The sequence below is a fragment of the Salmo trutta genome, chromosome 40, assembly GCF_901001165.1.
Source record: "Salmo trutta chromosome 40, fSalTru1.1, whole genome shotgun sequence".
In the NCBI taxonomy this organism is placed as follows: domain Eukaryota; kingdom Metazoa; phylum Chordata; class Actinopteri; order Salmoniformes; family Salmonidae; genus Salmo; species Salmo trutta.
In genome coordinates, this window is record NC_042996.1 from 22,443,047 (window position 1) to 22,458,646 (window position 15,600).

General features: G+C 42.0%; 1 protein-coding gene across 1 annotated transcript in view; it reads left to right on the forward strand.

Moving 5' to 3' along the window:
• Window positions 1-385: 385 nt before the first annotated feature.
• Window positions 386-15,600, forward strand: part of LOC115180327 (proton myo-inositol cotransporter) — a 76,906-nt gene continuing 61,691 nt past the window's right edge. The window contains exons 1-2 of the mRNA XM_029742337.1: window positions 386-1,152; window positions 12,240-12,399. Coding sequence (XP_029598197.1) covers window positions 609-1,152; window positions 12,240-12,399 — 704 coding nt within the window. The 5' untranslated portion in view covers window positions 386-608. The remainder of the gene's footprint in view (window positions 1,153-12,239; window positions 12,400-15,600) is intronic.

Genomic DNA, 15,600 nt, shown 5'->3' on the forward strand with positions numbered 1-15,600 from the left:
ATGATACCAGAAATATCCTACAATCACATCTAAATCCATTTTGTAGACATTGCCCTACATAGGCTTAAAAAAAATATTGCCAAACATATTGAATTGAAAACATGATTATGGCAGTGTACGAGACGATCAAAACCGCAATGTATCATTGGTAAATTGTGATGGACTGACTGATCTACAACTAATAACGAGTCGTTATTTATGATGCAAGGTGATTTGTAAATCAGTCAGACACCTACAGTCATTTTAATTATCTGGAACACGGCCAGTGCCTAGATGGCAGCTTGCAGGAGAGCAATACCTTTACGTCAGAGCGACGCTGGCAATGACGAACACACCAACTCTCCTCCTTGCCTTAGCTTCTTCGGCTCCAAAAAAATAAAGAGAGAGAGAGAGAGAGAGAGAGAAGCCCTCATCAGTACCACTGCGATGACACTTCTGTAGCCTGTGACCACGGGTACAGACCAACTTCTGTCAACTTGAATGGTCAATAATTAACGGTTTTTGGACCACATTTGCTCGACTGGGGACAACAAACGACTCTTACTCTTAACTAACTCACCAAAAAACTACAGTCCTGTGAACATTTCGTGGGTGCGTTTGTTTCCCTTATGTCCCGAAAATCGAGCGACAATGACTATAGTCTTCGTAGTATGAGCAACCTGATGGGTGAGAGGAGGAAGAAGGTGAACGATGGAGAGCGGAGCCTCATCAAAGCTCCGTCCAACGCGAGCATCAACAGCCAGGCTGTCCCTGCCAATGCCGCTACCGCCACCTCCACCGGGGACCTGGAGAGAGAGGCGCGTAAACAGTTCCAGCAAGATGTCACACCTGCGTTTGTTTATGTTCTGGCCGCGTTCTCCGCGCTGGGTGGCTTTCTGTTCGGCTATGACACCGGGGTAATCTCGGGAGCGATGCTCCTGCTCAAGAGGGAGATGAATCTCAGCGCCCTATGGCAGGAGGTTCTGATCTCTAGTACTGTGGCTGCAGCCGCGCTGTCCGCGTTGGCCGGCGGGTTCTTGAACGGAGTTTTCGGGCGCAGGGTCTGCATCCTCCTGGCTAGTTTTACCTTCACATCTGGGGGAATAGTGCTTAGCGTAGCTCCCGATAAGGAGGTTCTCCTGGTCGGACGTCTCATTGTCGGGCTTGGACTTGGTAAGGTGTCTCCTTAGTTTCTGCAACTTTTCACTTGTTTACTTATCTCGTTCACAAGACAATTAGCCTGGGGATGAGATGACCTGTTTACAGGTAGGGTAACAAAAATGTAATCGCTGACACACAAAAAACGAACTTTGTTAAGAATGTGGAAACAGAAAATAAATGGACAAGGTTGACAACTTTTTTAGTTATTAAAATACAAATTCTATAAAAGGGGTGTCTTGCCCAACTATTGGGGCAAGATGCCCCTCCCTATGGAGCAAGAGGCCCTCTGAAAATCCATTTAATCCGTTTTATTTAGTCACTTTTTAGTAATTGACTCCAGAAAGATAGTTATATTTTATTAGACCAATCAAATATTGAAACAAAATGGCATTGCACATCTCACTATTAACCTTTGATGAGGTTTTAATGTAAGCCTACATTTTTTTTAATTATTATTATTTTTACATCACCTGCACATTCTCTTAAATCCCAACAGATGCTAGCTCATGTTAACTAACTAGCTAACTCACATTCCTACTCAAAATCAACGTTTCTAAAGCTATAGTATGATTTATTTCTGCAGTTTAAGATATTGTATGATTTATAACCTCCAGATTCACCTGAAATGTGCTTACATTAATGCTAGAAACAAAATCCCAACCTTAAAGGGGTAAGATGCCCCTGGGGTTTTCAGGGTTTTACATATAGAATATTAGAGGAGGCGTTTAGCTATAGGGCCTAAATGCTATTGGTCAGATTTCTGCAACCAATCACATCATGTGTTGTGTCCTATTGTGATTGGTCCCTGAGCCTATATGAGGCCGTTTTGAAATATAGAAAAGCCTCTTCCTTTTTCATCTGTACAACCAACACAGAAGGCCAGAACCTAAGATTTAGTCTGTCAGTGAGAGATTAGTTAAATCTTGATGAAGGTCAAGGACCAAAATGCGTATGTTTTACTTTTAACAATAAAGAAGCTCCTTTATCAACTTCCACTGTCCTCAGAAAGTTGTTGAATTTACTCTTCACTTCAGGCTAATCTCGTTCACCTAGACTAGGGATGAGGTTATCTGTGTATGGGTAAGCCTAGTTTATTACACTCAGACAATTTAGGCTACCATCATCAGAGGGCAACTAACGTGCAAGCATGACAGCACATGCCTTGTAGGCTACAGTGTTTTGATTGGCAAACCTAATACAAAACTGAAAAAGTTTACTTCTTAGGCTATTGAGTCATCTAACATGAAAAATAAGTGAGACCTGTGTGTCAATAGTATCCTTGTGGGCGGGCCTACCTAGTTGTGAATGTGATGGGTTATATTGCCCAAAATCTATGTAGGTTAAACTTAAAGTCAATACTTTATTAAGCCATATACCAAAGCAATAATCAAACTAGAAGTTGCTAGCTTCATCCCACTACTTTGAGACTGGCTTGTTGTCAGGGTTACTGATATCTGACTGCAGTGCCTAGGCCTATGGTATTTTTGGAGGTAGTAAGTAGGCTTTTGAATGATTTCACACTGTTTGGCATTCAATGAAAATTCGATGTACCAAAGGTATTTATAGCAACCTCTGCGTGACTCGTAGTCTTGATGTTGCCTTTGATTGGAATTGAAGATTGGCGTGTCATGCTTAGTAGAATAATGTTCATAATATGGAGTTACTTTGGGCATTAAAATCATGTAGTGGTTTTCACTACTTTTAGTGTGCCATGCTTGGAAGTCATCACTGTTAAGCCTTGTCTTAATTCTTGGCTTCATTGAGCACAACAAGTGGAGGAATGGACGAAGGGTGCTATGCTTTGTGTGTTTTTGCTGTTTGAGTGTGCTAGTCATAGTGATTAGCCAGTCTTTGTTTTTGTTTTGGACACCAATTAATAGACCCAGAGAGTAAGCCTGTGTAAATATGAATCAGCCTTTTATCTTTCAAAAACTGCTCTCTCTCACACACACACGTTCTCACGCACCTAAACACACACACACACACACACACACACACACACACACACACACACACACACACACACACACACACACACACACACACACACACACACACACACACACACACACACACACAGACACAGTAGACTCTCACTCTCTTCTCGCTCAATATTACCCCTCAGACACATCAATCTTCCAAAACAAATGTAATTGTTAGTATTTTCCAAAGATTGAAAGAAGCAGTTTATCCGGCCATCGAAATAGTTAATTGATCGGGTCACACGGGTTACATTTGCCTCTCATGCATTACTCATTTTGATGCCAAACCCACCACTGGTGTGTGTGGCTAAAGAGCTCTATTTTCATCTCATCCAACAAATGTAAATGCCTAGAGTTTGCCAAACAGCACTGTCACTTGGATTGGAACCGGTGCCTTGGTCAGATGACATGAAAATAGAGCTCTTTGGCCACACACATCAGTGGTGGTTTCGGCTTTGAATTGAGAATGCATAAGCATAAGGCTGCAAACCTATTGTAAAAAATAGTGGTGGACCTTTGATGCTATGGAGCTATTTTGCTCCCACATGGATATCAAGGATCTGGAAGGATTCTGTATGGAGAAATGGTTTAAGATCCCTCCCATTTTAGAAAAAGGATTCATGTCGTTATCCTCAAAAGGTTAAGGTATTGAAAGGTTTTGAAAACAGGGGTGTGAGAAAAACAATTATTACTTGTTAATTTCTCTCAGAAATTGTATTAATATAACATAATATAATTTCCCTTTTTCTTTAGCATACAACATACAGTTCAACAGTTTTTCTTTATTTTTACTATTATCTACATTGTAGAATAATAGTGAAGACATCAAAACTATGAAATAACACATATGGAATCATGTAGTAACCAAAAAAGTGTTAAACAAATCAAAATATATTTTATACTTGAGATTCTTCAAAGTAGCCACAGCTTTGCCTTGATGACAGCATTGCACACTTTTGGTATTCTCTCAACCAGCTTCATGAGGTTGTGACCTTGAATGCATTTACATTAACAGGTGTACCTTCTTAAAAGTTAATTTGTAGAATTTTTTTCCTTCTAAATGTGTTTGAGCCAATCCGTTGTGTTGTGACAAGGTAGGGTGGTATACAGAAGATAGCCCTATTTGGTAAAAGGCCTAGTCCATGTTATGGCAAGAACAGCTCAAATAAGCTAAAAGAAACGACTGCCTATCATTACTTTAAGAGATGAACGTCAGTCAATCCAGAACATTTCAAGAACAGTGAAAGTTTCTTCAAGTGCAGTTGCAAAACCCATCAAGTGCTATGATGAAACTGGCTCTCATGAGGACCACCACAGGAAAGGAAGCTGCAGAGGATAAGTTCAGTAGAGTTAACTGCACCTCAGAAATTGCAGCCCAAATAAATGCTTCACAGAGTTCAAGTAACAGACACATCTCAACATCAACTGTTCAGAGGAGACCGCTTGAATCAGGCCTTCATGGTCGAATTGCTGCAAAGAAACCAGTACTAAAGGACACCAATAAGAAGAAGAGACTTGTTTGGGCCGAGAAACTGTGGTGGCTAATTTCTGCTTTACCAAATGAGGAGAGTTACAAACACACCAGTCTGAGTTAAACTACATATTTAATAATGAAGATATTTTGCAAAAGCACTTGACCTTCAATAATGCACTCTCTCGAATGAACCATTGAAAAAGGAAGGTCCCATCACAATGGCTACTGAGATATTTTATAGCAAATATCCACCCCCCTTTGACATGACAAACCACAGACATTTAGGAACGGTTCACAAAGAAAGACTGTTTACTTTAGAGAGGAGTATCCACAGCCAGATAGCATTCGCTATAAATTATGGTTCAGTTTGATCCCTAATGACGAGGTTCTAATCTTGTCCCTGGTACTTCATAGAACAAAAACACCATTTCATCCAATGGCATATATCATTTGTCAACTCTAGATACTCCCATCTCAAGCAAACACCCTCTTGACCCCACTCCTGGACAAGCTCACTAAGGGGAGCGCACAGACATTGTGGAGACAAATAATTGGTTCCCCATTAATCACGCCATCCCTTCACATGGTTTAAGAATAGGTAAAGACACATGCACATATGAAGACAATGTTTCATTCTGTCCTCCTCCCTTGCTGATATTCTGCATAGCAACATGTAAAAAACAAGTCTGACCTCTCCCCTCTCTGGGCCCCAAGTGACTGAGCCCCAGCTAAGGGAAACGTGCAACTGTCAACACCAGAGTCCAAAGGACACTTTCTATTGACAAGTATCTCACATAAGCATATTATACTAATAAAACATCTTAATTATCTATGTTACCCAACTAATTCTGATTCATCCACCACAAAACACGAGCAATGGACATTAAACTGGTGGAAATGAGTCCAAATTTGAGATTCTAAGTTCCAACCGCTGTGTCTTTGTGAGACGCAGAGTAGGTGAACGGATGATCTCCTCATGTGTGGTTGCCACCGTGAAGCATGGAGGAAGAGGTGTGATAGTGTGGGAGTACTTTGCTGGGGATACTGTCAGTGGTTTATTTAGAATTCAAGGCACACTTAAGCAGCATGGCCACCACATCATTCTGCAGCGATACGCCATCTCATCTGGTTTGCGCTTAGTGGGACTATCATTTGTTTTTCAACAGGACAATGACCCAACACACCTCCAGGCTGTGTAAGGGGTATTTGACCAAGAAGGAGAGTGATAGAGTGCTGCATAAAGTTACCTGTCCTCCACAATTACCCAACCTCAACCCAATTGAGATGGTTTGGGATGAGTTGGATCGCAGAGTGAAGGAAAAGCAGCCAACAAGTGCTCAGCATATGTGGGAAGCATTCCAGGTGAAGCTGGTTGAAGAATGCCAAGAGTGTGCAAAGCTGTTATTCTACTTTGAAGAATCTCAAATATAAAATGTATTTTGATTTGTTTAACACTTTCTTGGTTACTATATGATTCCATATGTGTTATTTTATAGTTTTGATGTCTTCACTATTATTCTACAATGTAGTAAATAGTAAAAATAAAGAAAAACCCTTGAAACTTTTGACTGGTACTGTACCTCCGTATTTTATACAGTCATTTTTGCTCATCTTTATCAAGTGTGTCAATAATTTCGGACCCCACTGTATTCCGAGCGTACCCTGTCACACGTCCAATCACATTTACATGACGGCAGGCTGGGCTCGTCATAACTTTAATTGCTTAGCATTTCTGAGGGAAGGTCATTCTTGCCGTTTGTCAGGAGGAGGCAGAAATGCGTACCTTTGACTGGCCTTTAACACAAGCCTGGGGTTTGGTTCATCTCACCATCTTGGGGCAATTATTGGGGAGTTGACCTTTAGGTGAACACATTGGAGAACTGTGCAGAGTCCCAAATGGCACCATATTCCCTTCATAGTGCACTACTTTTGACCAGGGCCTATAGGGCTCTAGTCAATGGTGAACTAAATAGGGATTAGGCTGCCATTTGGGATGCATGCTTGTTCTGTGGTATGTCTATAAGGCACAGAATGATGATGATCTGTTTCTATTGAATGATATTGTCAGTTTTATTATGGACAGACAGGTATTTATTGACCAACAACATTGAAGTCAATGTCCTAATTTGATCTCAATCATAACATATCGTAACTGATTTAAAAATGACTTGACAGATAGAACTCAATCTAATGATGGTGTTAAATCAGGTTTTGTGGATATTACGAAAGATGTCCTGTAGGGGTCGAGTCCTGTACATTTTTCTGTTTACATTAACAATATTGACTTGTCTGTAAAAAATGTTAACCTGCACTTGTATGCCGATGATGCTGTTGTGTATGCTATTGGCCCCACGATTGACCAGGCTCTATCTGAACTACAGTCTGACTTCATTGCTTTACAGAAAAACTTTATTGACCTGAAATTAGTACTGAATGCAGGTAAAACTAAGTATATGTTGTTCCCTAGAGCGCATACAAATAAGTTTGATGATTTAAGCATATTGATGTGTTAGTTAAGAAGCTGAGAATAAAAATGATTTTCCACTATAGAAATAGGTCCTACCTCTCGCTAAATAGTAGAAAGCAGATTATTCAGTCAACGTTCCTATCGTTCCTAGACTATGGCCACATCATCTATATGAACGCAGCTGCCACTTCATTAAAGCCGTTAGATGCGGTTCATCATAGAGCATTGCACTTTATTACGGCAACAATTTTAGTACTCATCACTGCATTCTCTACCAGAAAGTTGGTTGGCCCTCTTTGATGTCACATAGGTTACATTGCACAATACATTGCTATGTTTTCATTTATAAAGCCCTTTTACAACAATTCTCACTGTACCTAACAGAATTACTAAACTTTAGACATAATGTTAGCACACCCCATCTCAGGGATGGCTAACTCTGGAAACTCCCTTGGTCTCTACTGAGTTATGTAAATCAGCTTTTAGTTGTCTTGCACCTTATTTGTGGAACAATCTTCAAAATGTTCTTAAATGTGATGTGGTGCCTCTAGGTGAATTCAGAAAGCTGATTGAGGACCTTATTACAGATGAATGTGATGTTCTGGTGCCTCTAGGTGAATTCAGAAAGTTGATTGAGGACCTTATTACTGATGAATGTCATGGTCTGGTGCCTCTAGGTGAATTCAGAAAGCTGATTGAGGACCTTATTACTGATGAATGTGATGTTCTGGTGCCTCTAGGTGAATTCAGAAAGCTGATTGAGGACCTTATTACTGATGAATGTGATGTTCTGGTGCCTCTAGGTGAATTCAGAAAGCTGATTGAGGACCTTATTACTGATGAATGTGATGTTCTGGTGCCTCTAGGTGAATTCAGAAAGCTGATTGAGGACCTTAATTACTGATGAATGTGATGTTCTGGTGCCTCTAGGTGAATTCAGAAAGCTGATTAAGGACCTTATTACTGATGAATGTGATGTTCTGGTGCCTCTAGGTGAATTCAGAAAGCTGATTGAGGACCTTATTACTGATGAATGTGATGTTCTGGTACCTCTAGGTGAATTCAGAAAGCTGATTGAGGACCTTATTACTGATGAATGTGATGTTCTGGTACCTCTAGGTGAATTCAGAAAGCTGATTGAGGACCTTATTACTGATGAATGTGATGTTCTGGTACCTCTAGGTGAATTCAGAAAGCTGATTGAGGACCTTATTACTGATGAATGTGATGTTCTGGTGCCTCTAGGTGAATTCAGAAAGCTGATTGAGGACCTTATTACTGATGAATGTGATGTTCTGGTGCCTCTAGGTGAATTCAGAAAGCTGATTGAGGACCTTATTACTGATGAATGTGATGTTCTGGTGCCTCTAGGTGAATTCAGAAAGCTGATTGAGGACCTTATTACTGATGAATGTGATGTTCTGGTGCCTCTAGGTGAATTCAGAAAGCTGATTGAGGACCTTAATTACTGATGAATGTGATGTTCTGGTGCCTCTAGGTGAATTCAGAAAGCTGATTGAGGACCTTATTACTGATGAATGTGATGTTCTGGTGCCTCTAGGTGAATTCAGAAAGCTGATTGAGGACCTTATTACTGATGAATGTGATGTTCTGGTACCTCTAGGTGAATTCAGAAAGCTGATTGAGGACCTTATTACTGATGAATGTGATGTTCTGGTACCTCTAGGTGAATTCAGAAAGCTGATTGAGGACCTTATTACTGATGAATGTGATGTTCTGGTACCTCTAGGTGAATTCAGAAAGCTGATTGAGGACCTTATTACTGATGAATGTGATGTTCTGGTACCTCTAGGTGAATTCAGAAAGCTGATTGAGGACCTTATTACTGATGAATGTGATGTTCTGGTACCTCTAGGTGAATTCAGAAAGCTGATTGAGGACCTTATTACTGATGAATGTGATGTTCTGGTGCCTCTAGGTGAATTCAGAAAGCTGATTGAGGACCTTATTACTGATGAATGTGATGTTCTGGTGCCTCTAGGTGAATTCAGAAAGCTGATTGAGGACCTTATTACTGATGAATGTGATGTTCTGGTACCTCTAGGTGAATTCAGAAAGCTGATTGAGGACCTTATTACTGATGAATGTGATGTTCTGGTACCTCTAGGTGAATTCAGAAAGCTGATTGAGGACCTTATTACTGATGAATGTGATGTTCTGGTACCTCTAGGTGAATTCAGAAAGCTGATTGAGGACCTTATTACTGATGAATGTGTTTGTATTTTCTTACCGCGTTTTCTTTCTGCTTGCATTTTGTATTGATATTTTGATGTGTGTATTTTCTGTAATTTATGTAATTCAGGGCTCATCTGTAAAAGAGACCTTGGTCTCAGTATGACTCCTTGATAATATAAAGGTGAAATAAAATACTATTTTCTTCCTGTGGATGGGATATTTCAGTCTGATCCTGAAAATCCATGACCCCTACTGCAGTACCATGCACTTTTTGTATTATAGAGAGTGCTGCTAGTCCTCCATTGAAACCCACATTGTGACATCCATGACTTCCACATGGTGACTACTTACTATAAATAGAAAGCCTTTGACACATGATGCTAGTTCGTTCAGGATAGTGTGTGCCGCTGTCCTTGGTCCTGAAAGGAGAGGTCATTATAATGGATGGCTGTGACTGTGGCCGTGGTTGTGAGAGTCTTGGTGCTGGTGGACTCCACATGGGTCTGAGAACTGAGTAGAGGCCTAGGGAGACCAGAAGGACTGACCAAAGGCTGTCGCTGAATACAAGAGAAGGAGGGAGTGATGGGGAGGAAAGGAGGGCTAGGGCTCTACCACTCTCTCAGAATCCGCCCTGCAAACCGGGAACATTCCTTGAACATTAGCTAAGATTTACATGAAGTTGTAGTTATTCTGGGCATACACTACACAACTTCTAAAATCTTAACAACTTGGATGTGATCACATTTCCAGATTTCCTTGTCCCAAATCTTTCATTCCGTCCATCCTCAACCACAGGACGGTGGTGCTCACATTACACGGTGATTCACTAATTGATCTTGCACTGCATTTCTCAGTTGTTGTAGGAAAAAAATGCCAACACGCAAACGGTGAGCTGCTTTATTACTGTGCACGTTATTATGTGCAGAAACATAAAAAAAGAGACGGGATCTCAGAATATTGACTTTAAATGATGATATGAAATTATCTTCTTGGTTTCTGTCACGGTAGGACTCAGAGGTAATATTGAAAAGACAGTTGCGTTCTGTCCACAGCTCCACCAATCTGTCTTCCGTCACCTCGGTCCACATGGTGTGTTGTTGTTGCTGTCCACTTCACCGTTATTGTTTTGGTCTCACATGCTGAGTGCTCATTGGCTTTTGGCAGTGGTCCCTGCCCAATAGCACTTCTCATACTGCAAGGTGCACAACCAACATTTCTGATGTCAGAAAATTATCGGGACATCCAACAGGGGTCTGGAAAACTCAACAGCCATCATCCATGCGTCCCTCATCCGCTCAAACTAGGCGTGTCCCGACGTACTGATCCTATACCAAGTTCATAGGATTTCACCCCGACCATGAACATTTGTTTAGGATGGCAAAAATGTGCCAAATTTGTGCCCAAATCGTGTAGTGTATGTCCTGCATTAGGGTTTTATCTAACATTAGGATAACATCCCAAAAACATTCACTCTCTCTCTAGCTGTCTGTCTCTCTCTTTCTGCCTCTCTCTCTCTCTCGGCATCTCTCTCTCCTTTATTTTAATCCACATTAAAAACTTTCCAACATAATAAACGCTCCAATACTCTTAACTCCATTCACGACCACGTGTTTGGTTCAGTTATTTGTTCTGCTCTCTGCATGTGTATGATGAAAATAAAATGACTAACATGTAAAATGTGATATGTAGAGGAGCAGCCTTTGACAGAAGAGCAAACAGAGTTGAACCCTTTATCAATGTTGAAGCATGCTCAGCTCTAGTTGGCGGTGTTACCCACTGGAGCGACGGGTATGCATGCTTTTGCTCCAGCCCTGCATTAACACACCTGACTGAAATAGTAAACTAATCAAGGACCTCACTCTGAGTCTGGACCATGATCAGCTGAATCAGGTGTGTTAGGCTACTGCAGGGCTGGAGCAAAAATCTGCACACCTAGTAACTCTACAAGTGTAGTTGGCAACTCAATCAACCACACCTCTAGGGTTGGTCACCTCAGGTGTGTACCGTATGAACGACAACCCTAGGGCCACTAGAACCCTAGGGCCCCTAGGGCCCCTTTAACAGTCAGACCCATCCCTCCAGCCCTCACTCCTGGGTAAAAAAAGAAGAAGAATAAAATGCCATTAAAACGTCTCGTGTCTCCGAGATATTGATTAACCCCAGCCGGTGTCGTATAACGGCAAGGTTGCATGGCGAAGCAAGCGGTTCCCATGGTAACAGGTAGCTACGTCGTCTGCCGGGCAACTGGAGGAGAGACAGGAAGCAGTGCACTCTGAGTGCTATTAATAGTCCCTTATCGGTGTGGCGCAGAGCAGAGCGGTGATGTCACGGCCCTTGTCTGATGAATCCGGGCAAACACATGTTGTTTGTTCTAGCAGTCAGTGTAAATATGTAGTCATTTTGGCATGGTCTGTGGCTGCAGCAGCTGACAACAACACTGACTTACATGCTGTATAGGCTACAGTATCTCTGATGTAGTGGATGCACTTAAGATATATGTTGTAGATCTGGTTTCAGAGAGGACTGATGTTGTGGTTGATGTTGTTCAGTCTGTCAGACATGACTGATGTTGTGCACAATGATGAGAGCTCTTTAGTGCCCTAATGGCTAGTGTGTGATTGGTGCAGCAGCTCTGTGGTTGAGTGTTTTGATTGGTCAGGTTCTCTAGATGAGAGATGTGGCTGAGGACAATCAGATTCCACTTGGTTGTGGAGAGGATATGTGGTTTCATGCCTAACTCAGACCCTATACCATTGTTATTGAATTAGGTAAACCAGTGAACTGAACTGATCATAAAAGCTGAATTTGCACTTATACAGTACGGTCAAGGTTTAAGGATGCAGATCTAGTATGAGCTTCCCCTCCCCCAATGCTAAACTGATCCGAGATTAGTGTCTAGGGGCATCTTCAACTTACACTGTCCGGTTCTACACTCCTCATCGTGTCTTCCCTATTCCTCTGCCCCATCCCACATGAGTAGGTATTGCGTCCATGACGGTGCCAGTGTACATAGCTGAGACGTCTCCCCCCCACCTGAGAGGCCAGCTGGTGACAGTAAACACACTGTTCATCACGGGAGGCCAGTTCACTGCCAGCATCATAGACGGGGCCTTCAGCTACCTACGCCACAATGGATGGAGGTGAGACAATTGCTCTACATGCCTCATCTTTGAATATCTCAACGATTTTACATGGAGCATCATTTATCCCCATTTTCTTTTTATCTTTCTTTTAGGGGGTAGATCAGCTTTAATAGTGCACATAGATTGTAGATTCCATCAATATAATTGTCTGCATCATTTCCAATCTCCCATATATGTTTTGGTAAATAAAAATACACTGTATACAGTTGAAGTCGGAAGTTTGCATACACTTAGGTTGGAGTCATTAAAACTCGTTTTTCAACCACTCCACAAATGTCTTGTTGGCAAACTATAGTTTTGGTAAGTCAGTTAGGACATCTACTTTGTGCATGACAAGTAATTTTTCCAACAATTGTTTACAGACAGATTATTTCATTTATAATTCACTGCATCACAATTCCAGTGGGTCAGAAGTGTACATACACTAAGTTGACTGTGCCTTTAAACAGCTTGGAAAATTCCAGAAAATGATGTCATGGCTTTAGAAGCTCCTGATAGGCTAATTGACATCATTTGAGTCAATTGGAGGTATACCTGTGGATGTATTTCAAGGCCTACCTTCAAACTCAGTGCCTCTTTGCTTGACATCATGGGAAAATCAAAAGAAATCAGCGAACACCTCAGAAAAAAATTGTAGACCTCCACAAGTCTGGTTCATCCTTGGGAGCAATTTCCAAACGCCTGAAGGTACCACGTTCATCTGTACAAACAATAGTACGCAAGTATAAACACCATGGGACCATGCAGCCGTCATACCGCTCAGGAAGGAGACACGTTCTGTCTCCTAGAGATGAATGTACTTTGGTGCGAAAAGTGCAAATCAATCCCAGAACAACAGCAAATGACCTTGTCAAGATGCTGGTCGAAACGGGTGCAAAAGTATCTATATCCACAGTAAAATGAGTCCTATATCGACATAACCTGAAAGACCGCTCAGCATGGAAGAAGCACCGGTCCTAAACTGCCATAAAAAACCAGACTACGGTTTGCAACTGCACATGGGGACAAAGATCATACTTTTTGGAGAAATGTCCTCTGGTCTGATGAAACAAAAATAGAACTGTTTGGCCATAATGACCATTGTTATGTTTGGAGGAAAAAGGGGGAGGCTTGCAAGCTGAAGAACACCATCCAAACCGTGAAGCACATTGGTGGCAGCATCATGTTGTGTGGGTGCTTTGCTGCAGGAGGGACTGGTGCAATTCACAAAATAGATGGCATCATGAGGGGGGAAAAATATGTGCATATATTGAAGCAACATCTCAAGACATCAGTCAGGAAGTTAAAGCCTGGTTGTAAATGGGTCTTCCAAATGGACAATGACCCCAAGCATACTTCCAAAGTTGTGGCAAAATGGCTTAAGGACAACAAAGTCAAGGTATTGGAGTGACCATCACAAAGCCCTGACCTCAATGCTATAGAACATGTGTGGGCAGAACTGAAAAAGCATGTGTGGGCAAGGAGGCCTACAAACCTGACTCAGTTACACCAGCTCTGTCAGGAGGAATGGGCCAAAATTCACCCAACTTATTGTGGGTGTCACGTCCTGACCAGTAAAGGGCTTATTTGTTATTGTAGTTTGGTCAGGACGTGGCAGGGGGTATTTAGGGGTTTGTTATATTATGTGTTTATGTAGAAGGGGTATTTGTTTAGAGTGTTTCGGTTTTTTTGGGGATATGTGTTTTGGGGAGGGGTGTTGGTTTAGAGTGTACCGGGGTTTTAGGTTTAGGTTCTAGGTTAGTGTATTCTATGTTAGTTCTAGGTTGTTTACGTCTATGTTTAGTTTTTTGATTTGACCTTCAATTGGAGGCAGCTGTTGCTCGTTGCCTCTGATTGAAGGTCCTATGTATAGGGGTTGTTTTATATGGGGTATTGTGGGTAGTTGTTGTTACAAAGATTTGTGTTTAGCCTGCATCCTGTTCGTTCGTACGTTTTCTTGGTTTCTTGTTTTCGTATTTAATAAAGTAACTGTGAGCACTCAACCCGCTGCGCCTTGGTCCAATACCTACAAAAGACGTGACAGTGGGAAGCTTGTGGAAGGCTACCCAAAACGTTTGACCCATGTTAAACAATTTAAAGGCAATGCTACCAAATACTAATTGAGTGTATGTAAACTTCTGACCCACTGGGAATGTGATGAAAGAAATTAAAACTGAAAGAAATAATTCTCTCTACTATTATTCTGACATTTCACATTCTTAAAATAAAGTGGTTATCCTAACTGACCTAAGACAGGGAATTTTTACACAGATTAAATATCAGGAATTTAGAAAAACTGAGTTTAAATGTATTTGGCTACGTGTATGTAAACTTCCGACTTCCACTGTATATACACTGCTCAAAAAAATAAAGGGAACACTTAAACAACACAATGTAACTCCAAGTCAATCACACTTCTGTGAAATCAAACTGTCCACTTAGGAAGCAACACTGATTGACAATACATTTCACATGCTGTTGTGCAAATGGAATAGACAACAGGTGGAAATTATAGGCAATTAGCAAGACACCCCCAATAAAGGAGTGGTTCTGCAGGTGGTAACCACAGACCACTTCTCAGTTCCTATGCTTCCTGGCTGATGTTTTGGTCACTTTTGAATGCTGGTGGTGCTTTCACTCTAGTGGTAGCATGAGACGGAGTCTACAACCCACACAAGTGGCTCAGGTAGTGCAGCTCATCCAGGAAGGCACATCAATGCGAGCTGTGGCAAGAAGGTTTGCTGTGTCTGTCAGCGTAGTGTCCAGAGCATGGAGGCGCTAACAGGAGACAGGCCAGTACATCAGGAGACGTGGAGGAGGTCGTAGGAGGGCAACAACCCAGCAGCAGGACCGCTACCTCCGCCTTTGTGCAAGGAGGAGCAGGAGGAGCACTGCAAAATGACCTCCAGCGGGCCACAAATGTGCATGTGTCTGCTCAAACGGTCAGAAACAGACTCCATGAGGGTGGTATGAGGGCCCGACATCCACAGGTGGGGGTTGTGCTTACAGCCCAACACCGTGCAGGACGTTTGGCAAATTCGCCACTGGCGCCCTGTGCTCTTCACAGATGAAAGCAGGTTCACACTGAGCACATGTGACAGACGTGACAGTCTGGAGACGCCGTGGAGAACGTTCTGCTGCCTGCAACATCCTCCAGCATGACCGGTTTGGCGGTGGATCAGTCATGGTGTGGGGTGGCATTTCTTTGGGGGGCCGCAC